The sequence below is a fragment of the Oryzias latipes genome, chromosome 10 (genome assembly GCF_002234675.1).
Source record: "Oryzias latipes chromosome 10, ASM223467v1".
In the NCBI taxonomy this organism is placed as follows: Eukaryota; Metazoa; Chordata; class Actinopteri; order Beloniformes; family Adrianichthyidae; genus Oryzias; species Oryzias latipes.
Genome location: NC_019868.2, coordinates 26603751 through 26615191, shown reverse-complemented (window position 1 = coordinate 26615191; position 11441 = coordinate 26603751). Strand labels below are relative to the sequence as shown.

General features: G+C 41.7%; 1 protein-coding gene across 1 annotated transcript; it reads left to right on the top strand.

Moving 5' to 3' along the window:
• The first annotated feature begins 179 nt into the window (after positions 1-179).
• Positions 180-9880, top strand: LOC101163094 (calcium-binding protein 39). Its single transcript, XM_004073572.4, has 9 exons — positions 180-554; positions 2190-2326; positions 2414-2578; positions 2658-2776; positions 5066-5234; positions 5317-5376; positions 5453-5518; positions 5609-5752; positions 7864-9880. Exons 2-9 carry the CDS (start codon positions 2210-2212, stop codon positions 8053-8055), a joined length of 1032 nt encoding a protein of 343 aa, XP_004073620.1. The 5' UTR covers positions 180-554; positions 2190-2209; the 3' UTR covers positions 8056-9880.
• Positions 9881-11441: the final 1561 nt, after the last annotated feature.

Genomic DNA, 11441 nt, shown 5'->3' with positions numbered 1-11441 from the left:
TTCACTTTTCAATATTTGTTTGATTTGTGCTGCGGGGCAGTCCGTTTTAGGTCCATGACGGCGGCTTTGTGAGTTTCCACCCACACGAAAAAAGGTAAAGTCTAAAAACATGCGCACCAAATCCACAGAGGGCGTTCCCGGTTTTTTATGTTCTGTTTGACGCAATTGGCTGAATCCGCTGTCAATCAATCAGTCCGGCATAACATGCCCGCCCAGCGTCCCCTGGATGAGAGGACGGGTGTATCGATAGAAAAAGAGAAGAACAGGGAAATGAAGTTGTCCGACGAGCTAGCATAGTAACTCTTTCTGCTAAACCAGGCAGCTTACTGAAGCGTCAAGTGTAAAAAAAAAAAAAGCCCAACTACAAATAAAACGGGATATAATCGCTATGGTTACCATTAGTTAGTTAATGTCGGACCGGTCTCCGATAACGTTACATACTTTTTACAGTAACGTTACGCTGAATCAAGAAAGTGGAGAAAAACTTGCTACTCTGCTAACTAACCTCGAACAACTACCAAGGCTTCGTTCACTTCCGAGCTGGTCTCTATTCGGTGAGTGTCACGAGCGTGAGCTAGCTTTTTTAGTTGGCTGTACTTTCTGTGGCCCTCAACGTCAAACTGGGATCTGTCATTTAGTTTGCCCGTTTCTCGCCGCTGCTAACTAGGTCATAAGCTAGCTTAACTTTCCAGATAGCTTTGAAATGATATTTAAAGAGCAGTAATTGACGTTTGAACTACACTTTAAGTGTTTTATATTTTATTTTTTTTTAGATAAAAAAACGATTAAGAATAAAAAAAAAAACATCGTGAACTTATTAAAGTATCGCTACATTCGCGCTAACGCTTCTGGTTAAATGCTAACCATATGTCGCTAATGACTGTAGACGACTTTTATTCGTGACATTTGGGATGTTAGTCCTTCAAATTTTTTTTATTTTATTTTCATTTTTTATAAAGCTTCAGAAGCGATGTTGCCACGGACGGATCCAATGTGAGTGCATCCACGAACACGGGTGTTTAGGGGCCCCCTTTCCACTCATCCCAGTGGTTTTTATAGCTAAAGTGAAAGTGACACAAACAACTTCTGGTCGTTTCATTTCCCTCTGTGTAGTTGGCGTGCTTTTTTGTCGTTTTTTTAAGCACTATTTCAAGGTTATGTTGTTCTTTTCTTTTCACCCCCCCCCCCCTTTAAAAAAATGGTTGTTACCATTTTTTTTCTAAAACAGTTTTTTTTGCACAATTGGTCAGATTTAGCATCAAATAGGTTTAGAAAATGGATCAATCTTCACTTAATGCCAAATTGATCTATCAAATGCATATTTAACTTTTTTTTAAGTAAAAAAAATTCTGATAAGATGCAAATTCTTTTTGTACAACTATTCATGTATTATTGGTGTTCATTTATTAAATTTGTAGTGTAAACTGGTTTTTAGAGCACACAGAAACTAATATGTGAAATAGAAGTAATAACAATCAACATTTGATATAAATGTGTGAAATGATGAAATTGTCAATCAAAACTGAATATTTGAAGTATTTTGGCAGCGACAACCAGCCCTTTATATCCAATAGTAAATGTCTTTTTTTTACTTCATTAATCATTTTTATTCACCAAATCAGAATTTTAACCATATTCTATCATTAGAAGTTTATCACCAACTGTCTTTTATCAGTGAAATTAGTGTTTTTTTTTAATCAACTTTTGTTTTTTGGATGCATGTTTATTCTTAGTTCCAGCATAATCTTGACTTTTATAGCATTTAAGTTCATTAAAGCTTAGTTTTCGTTTGTTTCCTTCCTTTAAATGTGGCAATGAGAAGCACTGCTGAGCCTGTTGTCTCGCCTGTAGTCTCGGTGTTAAGAATCGGGGTCGGTTTGGAGAATCAGAGAGGAATTTCGGTGAGGCAGCTGGACTAACAGCTTTTGGGCTGCCAGGGGAGCAACAGTTCCACCCTTTGAGATGCATTTTACACATTTTTCAAGGCCTCCTGTGGTCATTAAGCTGGATTACTGCTTAGCGTTGAACAATTTAGCCGCGCTGCTGTTGTTTTGTGACTTGTGAAATTGTTGGTTGATTGAGTTTTTCAATAAAACTTTATTTAACTGGTAGATGTGTGCTGCTCTTCATGTGAGAGCATTTGCTGTGTTTTCCTGACGCGGTTGAACAGGTGATCTTTTGTGTTGCAGTGCTTTGATCGATCCCAGTCATGCCTTTTCCCTTCGGAAAGTCTCAGAAGAGCCCCGCTGAAATAGTGAGGACGTTGAAGGAGAATGTCGCCGCCCTGGAAAAACTGGATGCTGGGGACGGCAAAAAGAGCGAAAAGGTCAGGAATCCCTCTCTCCTTCCATCATGTGAAAAAATATGTCAGCGCCACCTTTTCTGAATAAATCCGTTCTTGTGGGCTTTCAAGATTGCAGAGGAAGCTTCCAAGAACCTGGCTTCCCTGAAGGAGGTGTTATGTGGAACCGGCGACAAGGAACCCCAAACCGAAGCCGTGGCTCAGCTGGCACAGGAGCTGTACAACACCAACCTGCTGATCGCTCTCATAGCAAACCTCCAGAAGATCGACTTTGAGGTGAGCTTTCTCCACTGGCTCCAGGAAGGCTTTACTGCCGTTTTTTTGCTCTGATCGTCATCTCTTTTTTCTTCTCTAGGGAAAGAAGGATGTGGTTCAGTTGTTCAGCAACATCGTGAGGCGCCAGATCGGCACTCGCACACCCACAGTTGAATACATCTCCACGCACCCAGAGATCCTCTTCATGCTTCTGAAAGGGTAAGTAGTGCAGGAATTTGATACGCTGTCGTCATAAACCGACCTGACTGAGCCGCCGGTTCACACAGGTCTCTATTTAAATGACTCGAGCAGTCGGCTAAGATTTAAAGTCTTTGTTCAAATAAAGTAGAGAGTTTGAAACCGTAACTTGTCTCATGGTTGGCGTGGGTCACACTTTTGTTTTTTTTAAGAATTGGATGAAAACGTCTTTAAACAGTGGCTGCTCGTTAAGGATGGGTGCTGCATGCTGAGCACGATTTGGAAAATCCAGACGTAATCAGCTTAAATTTATTTTAATGATCGGCGTTTTAAGGCTGTAAAACTACCGGCTGCACTTTATTCACTTTTCTCAGACATGAACATTTCCACTTCTCTCTTTTCAAAGTTCAAAACTTTTGTAGAGAAATATCATAGAATGACACAAAAATCTGAGATTTATGTACATTTTACAGTACAGGAGACACGGTGGAGGTTGAATAACAATAGTTTACAGCCCACCAGGAGGCAGAACGCTAAATAATAAAAAACCAAAAACAATCAGCGAACCTGCAAAAGGTGAACTGCTTTATGGTGAGGGAACACTGTAGTGGAGAAGTGATGAAGACCCAAATACTGCTTTTAGCACCTTTTTCTGATGACGACATCTAATTTAAGCTTAGAGAAGATGGATAAAAATGTATTTAAACTTTTAAAACGACCTTTTTTAACTGTTCTGCTTTCGTTACAAGTGTTTTATCTCTTTGAGTGCAGAGAAAGGCGCCCAGAAAAGACAATTTCTTAGTCCTATTCTTAGATATCAACAAATTAGGCCTAAAATAGAATATCTGAGTATTTCTTTATTCAAACCGTTGTACATCAGGAGCAGAGGAAAAAAAGCGGTTTGAAAAGGATCGTATTTGTAACGTAGAGAACACGCTGGGGGGCCCACAGCTCGTCCCTGCTCCGCTCCATTCCCATGCATCCACGTCTTTGTTTTCCTCGTCTGCGTTGGCATCTGAATCAAAACTGTGCGGCTGGAGAGCTCAAATCTTTGTTGCACCTTTAATGTTCAGTTGGGGGGGTGTTGGGGCTGTAAGCTAGCGGGAGAGAGTGTAAACAGAGAGCTCTCTGTCCAAAAAAACAAAAACAAAAAAAACTTTGAATGAGGTGAATGTAAACACGACAAGTAGAAACAATAAAAAAAACAGCTGGTAAGGGTCCAAAGGAAGTTTAAATCAAAGAAAAATGAGAAAACATCTCATAGTTTCAGTGCACCGTAATGAAAAGGGGAAATTGCTGTGTTTTTGTTTTCAGTGCTTATTTTAATAATGGTGGCAGCTAATAAACAGCTTTTTGCAGTTTTAAACATTTTCTTTCGCTCCAAATGTTGGAGTGAGCAAAACCAAATGACTGCAACAGTCGACTAGCTCCACACAAAGCTTCTCATTAGTTCAGCTCCACTCAGGATTTTACTTCCACTGAGTTTGAATGGTGCCCTTCTCCATTTATTTCATATCCCGGGACACTGCGTGCGTGGCGTCTGTGACCTCTGTGGAGCGGCTTGAATGGTTAAAAACTGAAAAACAAAAACATTTTAGGGGGTTTTAATATGAGCCAACACTAACAACAAAGCGCTTGTAAAGATTTTGTCTGCTTCCTCCTTTCCTGGATTTGCAGAAAATCCTGAAACTGTTTTATTAAGACCTAATGGGGTTTGTAAAACTGTCTGTTCCTCCACCTGTGTACGCCTCAAACCCTCTGAGAGGAACACGCAGGAACTTGTTGCTCTTGCCTCTGTCGATGAGCTCAGAGATAGTAGGGAGCAGGTTTCACCGCTTTAAAAAAAAAAAAAAAATCCACAGCCTTCATTGCCCACGTGCAGCCGCTCTGTGTCTTGGCGACACGGCGTTCGTGTTGACCGTTCTGCCGGTGGATGAAACGCAGCCTCAGCCTGTCGCCGCGGCGGGCTGACGGGGTTCTGCTGCTTCTGTTTTTGAACCGAAATCCGAAAATGTCACATCTACAAAGACGACCTTTCGGCTCGATTGTCTGAGGCGAACTTCAAAACCCTGACATTTAACGCTCGTGTGGCGGATTACTCCGTCACTAATGTACTTCCTTGCTGCGTGAGGAGAATCGCCTTTCCCTCAGAAACCACAAAATACCTCCTCCTCCAGATAATCCTGAGATTAAGTGCTTGTAATGACTTTTTAGTGGCTGTTTATTGCTAACTCTTTCATAGTGGGTGTGCGCTGATGCCTAATGATGCGTGTTTCTCCACCTGGACCTGACGTGTCTGAACCCGTGCAGATACGAGAACGCGGAGGTGGCTCTGAACTGCGGCATGATGCTGAGAGAGTGCCTGCGCCACGAGCCTCTGGCCAGGACGGTGCTCTACTCCGAGGACTTCTTCTGCTTCTTCCGTTACGTGGAGCTCTCGACCTTTGACATCGCCTCGGATGCCTTCGCCTCGTTTAAGGTACAGTTTTTACTGCAAACCCCCCACCCCCCATCCCATAAAACGAAGACATCACAGCTCACCGGACTCCATTTCTAATCAGGATCTTCTCACAAGACACAAGATTATGTGTGCAGATTTCCTGGAGAAGAATTACGACCGAGTGAGTTTTTTTTCCTACTGTTGGTTTCCAAACAGATGATTCTGCTGGCGCTCACTGTTCCTCTCAAATCTCTCAGGTGTTTACAGATTACGAAAAGCTTCTGCACTCTGACAACTACGTCACCAAGCGGCAGTCTCTGAAGGTACTCCCTCCTGCTCCGCTCCATCAAAGCCACAGTTTTTACATTTTGTCCGTTCATTTTTTTTTATTCAACATTTGCTTTTTCTGGAAGCTTCTCGGAGAACTTCTCCTGGACAGACACAACTTCACTGTTATGACCAAGTACATCAGCCGGTCGGAGAACCTGAAGCTGATGATGAACATGCTGAGAGACAACAGCCGAAACATCCAGTTTGAAGCCTTTCACGTCTTCAAGGTGAGCGTGGAACCCGACACCTCTAGAAAAATCCAGTCTTCAAAGTGTTCCCAGTGGTCTCTTAACTACGGTTATTCTGTTTTCAGCCCAAAAAAACCCAAACATTTTCAAGGACATAGTCTCTGCAGAGCGGCAGTGGTTCATTAAAAAGGCACCTTGGTGCCATTGATTGTATATGAGAACTTGACTGAGTGGCCCCTCCCCTCCCATTCCAAACAGGGAGTACACGTTAGTGATGGGTAGATGAGGCCTCGTGAAGCGTTTCGGCACATTGCCCAAACTGTACTGATCCTGTGTCGTTACTGCGTGACTCAATACTGACTCCTGCTGGACCAAACACGTCATTGCAGGCGACCAAGTTAAGAAACTCCACTGATATACTGATTACATTTAATCTAAACACAATATTTGTCGTCATACTTCCTCACTCCCTTGTCTCGCTCTATAATTCCCCAGCATTGGGGAAGTGCTTTTAAGTTTGACAGTTCTGCTGAACAAATGCCACATTTAACCTCCAAAACATGTAATGGTTCATTTCAAATAAGAGTCCGTTTGAAATGGAATTATATTCTGCTAGTGGAAGCGGAGAGGAACAGGAGCAACAAAAAGGCCAAAAACACTATTAAAACTATGAAATAATTCCACCAATCTCATTAAAACGCCACATTCAACATCTTAAGTAAAGACTCAGTAAAATAAAACATTGAACACAGGTGGGCGGGGAAAACGGGGGGGGGGGGGGGAGCGCGAGAATCGTTCAACAGCTGGAAGCTGTGCGCATCCGAGGCATCAAAAAAAGTATTTTTTTCACCCTGCTCTGTTAAACTCACCGCTGGACTGATTTAGCACCCAAGTGACGGTAATGTAACCGAGAAGAGCCGGTAATTTTTTTTCAAAATAAAATATCTTTCAAAATAAAAGCTAGCTTAGACTCATAATAAAACAAACTAAAACCCGCCAAATTGCCGCGAAAACCGCCCAAATCTAAACTTCTCCTCAAAATCAAACCCACCCAACTGGATGGGAAACCGCAGACTCTGGCAGCACTGCTGGTAGACGCGCTTCCTTGTTTGGCTCCTCTGTGACGCACCGACACAGTGGCTGTATTGATCATGTGACTTCTCCGGGAGTGATCCACGCACCGAAACGGGGTTTCACTGTAAGAGCTGGACACGTGAGCCAAAGCGCCATCTCTAGTACACGCTGGCTCCAAGAAGCCAAACTCCCATAGACTTCTATTGAAAAATGAGCGGCTCAGTCATTCTTTTTGTCACAACAACCCATCTTGCTCTGCTACCTTTTTTTTATTTATTCATTTATTTTTTTAAACAAGTTCTGAACCATTCCAAAAAAATGTGTTCTGTAGTGCAACTACTCAACCGGCCAATCAGATGCCTCAACACGAGAATGTCGTCTCGTATTGAACGTTTGGTTGACAGATTTCCAGAGCCCGCTTTCAAGTGAAGGGGGGTACGGCCTTCCGAAAAACCTCACCTCACTCCTGACAGATTTGAGAGGTTGCCATAGAAACGGTGACTCAGACCAATCGCTGCTTATTGACAGCATCCATCATGGCGGCGTCTGTATTGCGGGGAAAAAAAAAATAGACTTCCTTTGAGCTGAAAGTCAGACATTCTCTATGGGTGAAGTCGCGCCCACTCTGTCCAAGTTCTCATGTCAATCCAGGCCCCCCTTCCCATCACCCATAAACAAACTCTCTGTTTACGGGGCAAAAATGGTGGGCAATATTTGAGCCATCAAGGCGTCAGCTCAGACGAGGAAAAACGAAGTCGTACGTGGATCTAGTCGTCTATGAGTGGATGCATCAGAATGGAGCAGAACTGATAGCTTGTGACTCGCCACACTCTATTTTAAAGCGCTCATCTTTTCGTCTGCTCCCGATTCACTTGAATCAATTTGAATAAAGAAATACTCAGAAATACAATTTTTAAGCTTGATTGTCTGTAAAAATGTCCTCCATCATGAGAAAAACGCCACAAGAACATGTTAAAAACGCCATGTTCATCAGTGGATCTTTCAACTTTTACACATATTATTCCCTCCCATCTGAAATCCCCCCCCCCCCCCCCCCCCCCTTCTGTCACATGCAGGTTTTTGTCGCCAACCCCAACAAGACTCAGCCCGTGCTGGACATCCTGCTCAAGAACCAGACCAAGCTGGTGGACTTCCTGAGCCACTTCCAGACGGACAGATCCGAGGACGAGCAGTTCTGCGACGAGAAAAACTACCTGATCAAGCAGATCCGGGATCTAAAGCGACCCACCGCCCCCGAGGAGCCTTAAAATAACATTCCCCCATGGGTCAAAGTGAGTCCAAGAACACGCATTAAGTTTTGAAATAAAGTATAAGATATAGGGAAACATGTTAAGGTTAGTCTCTTGACTCTCTGGTTTGATGCAGAGGTGATTCAACCATCAACCCAATGGGCCAAGATCTTGTTATTTAATCCTCCGAGCTTCTTATTTCATACAAGTGAGATTCCTTTCCTCCGTTCTCGGACCTTAAACTGTTACTTTTCCACCCGTTTTGATGCTGGTGGAAACCCACTTCCATTAAAAACAGCCTCTGACATGAAAGCCGTCTCCATATTGTAGAGATTGAAATGCTGTTGAGAGTTAAATATATTATTTTTCTATTATATTTTCCTGGTAAACTGCTTTACCTTACCTGAATGCTTAGTTTGCTCTATTATTTGCCTTTTGTTGTTTGTTTTTTGTGGGCGGGGACTTGAGCGGCCTTCCTTCGTGCCGCTTAAATGACTGAAACGGCGAGGGAGAGAATCGATTCGTGAGCAGCCGGTCGATTGATCTGACTGGACGAGCATCACTGAGCATCAGGGTTACATAACGAACAGTAGAGCGGCGACGCTCTCAAAAACATTTGTTACACGCCCACTAACCTTTTGACTCGGAAAGCAGACCTTAAAGCGGAAGTGAGCTCGATCGTTGTGCTGGTTGTGATGCGTTCGGGTGCCTCGGCTGAAGCGCTTCCCCTCTGCTTTCGTCACCCAAACAAACGCCTAAAAAAGTGGGCGTTTAAATGTACAGTCTTTAAGGGTATACCTCATGGAGTTTGCAAAAGCCGTGTCCTCTTTTTCATACCTGCTCTCTCGTGCGGAACATTTTATTAGTTGTTTTTAAAACTGCAGGACACGGGCGGCTTCTGTGCAGACTCAAATGTGACACGTTTGGACTTGAACAGGAAGTGCAGCCTCTTTTTTTTTTTTTTTTTTTTTTAACAAAATAAAGCCAATGCTTTTTTTTTAGGTTAAATGTGCTATGAATTCAAGTGTAGCAGGTTGTAATAATGGTAATTTATTTAAAGCGATTTAACGGATAATCATAATTTGTTATTAAACCAAAGTCGAAATGAAAATAAGTGGTTTATCGGTTTTATTTTTTTAATTGACTGACTTTTAGACTGTGACATGTTTTCAATACATGGGTCAGAATCAGTCTTTCATCATGCCATCAGTTAGTTAAATGTATTTGATAAAATAATAGCAAATTTGTGACCTGATTTCACAATTTTATGTTTCGTTAAATGTTATAATAAACATTCCTAACAAACTGCGAATGGTAAGTGGGTTTAGTCAAAAGCCTTTGACAGATGTGAGATTAAAAAAAAACTTTGGTTTTAAATCTTATTTTTATTTTTTTTAAATTGCATTTGGGATGTAAATATCTGTACTAATGTGGAATTTGAGGTCAGTCCTGACATGCACTTTGGTGACGACACGTTGTTCACAGTCGACCCACCAGGGGGCGCTGTTGTCAGCAAATGGCACCTTGAATTAGTTGCACAAGAAACTGCTTTCTTGAAGCCTTAACTCTTAAGGAGAACATGAATCCCACACGTTATTATACAGACACAAGGATTGGTTGACGTCATTATACTTCACAGTTATTCAAGTTTTCAGTATTTTAGTTTTACTTCTTTATTTTTCTACTTTGCTGCCCCCCCCCCGCCCCCTCCCCCGCCTTTATTCTTTTCACACTGGATGTTTTATTGACCATAGGAGCGATTTAAAGTGTACATAGCTTTAAATAAAAAAAAGGATAATTAAAGTGTGAAAGAATTCTTGGAAATAAAATGTTATTGCAACTATTTTGTGTGAAGTTATTTTTGTTTTTGTTTTGTTTGATGCATTTCCAGGAAAAAAAAAATATTTCTTTTTATTTGATTTAAAATTGAAGGCTGATATTGATTGAACCAGATTTCAATGACTTGAGTGACTTGAGTCTTCTCCATTATCTGCGTGGCGGTCTCCACGCGCTGCGTGCGTTAAGCTGGTCAGGACCCCAGCAGACTGCTCAGTGGGGGCAGGGTCGCAGAGTTCCGCTGCTGGTGGTGGGGGGGTTTCAGGTCCCAAACCCTCGTGCTCTTCCTTCCCTGATCCGCTCGAGGCTGCAGCTTTACGTCGGGTCCAGATGAATTAACCAAAACCCGTTTTTAATGCAAAGATGTTTCTCCAAAAGTTCCGCGCGCGCGCGCGCAGTCAGAGGACTTTTTGTGGACGGAACCAGAGGATTTGCGTCTGTCCCCCACCCCCAAAATGAGACAAGAAGAAGAAGAAGATGCGCCTACAATGTTCATGCATGACAGAACGTTTTGTTAGTTAAAAAAAGGCAGCAGCAGGGTCTTTCCATCTGCAGAGGAGTCCTGATGGGGAGCAGAGCGCACAGTGAGGTGAGCTCACCGCCGCTTTCATTAACTTTTCTTTACTCCGAACACACATTTGTGTGAATGAATGCTTCACGGTGCAGCTTGCTTACAGTTTCACTCGGGTTTTCACTCATTTGGAGGAGCAGCTCCAGGATCTCCAGTGGATCCAAAGCGCACGGAGTCTGCGCCAGGCGTCAGCACCAGATTGTTGGGAGGAAAAAATGGGCCTCAATCAACAAAAAATCCATTCATTTGAATTATTAAGGACCTCGGATCACTTCAGCTACGTTACAAACCCAATTCAAGCCCAAAATATGATCTGTTTCAAACATTTATTTAAAGATAATGTTCTTTTTTTTTAAATGGCGCTCATAAGTTTAAACTCCGCCCTCTCAAGCTCGTGGAAATTTTCCCCAAAAGTCGCAAATGTCACGAGAAACGCCCAGACTTCGAGTAAAGAGTTACACTGAACCACCTCTTAAAAAGTTACTTTTTATATAAAAAATATGTACTCCTAATAAATGGGGGGAGGGGGGCAGGTCTAAACAGCCAAACTGAATCTGGGATTTATTTTAGTTTTATTCCATTTAATCTAAGGAATTAGTTTTACTACCAAAAGACTAAAAACATTTCAATTAATAATCTTAATTTTAATTTAGTTTACAAGATTTTATGAAATATTTCTTTTTTTAATTCAAAATCCTTTTCTTAAGTTTCTAAAAAGCATTTTTCCTTTAAATAGGGAAATAACTGTAGCATGTTTATTACATTCTCACATTAAACACTAACAAAAATGTATTTTTTCATTTAACAAAGCATGAAATGATTTTGTTTTATTGGCATTTTCAAAGAGAATACCAAATTGATTTGATGATTTGACTTTTCAAATCATTTTTTAAAATTCTGTCAGTAGATATTAAAAAAAGGATATTATTAAAAAATTTGTTTAGATTTGTCGTCTGATGTTTTTCCACTTTGACTGTGAAACAAAATCAACACAAAT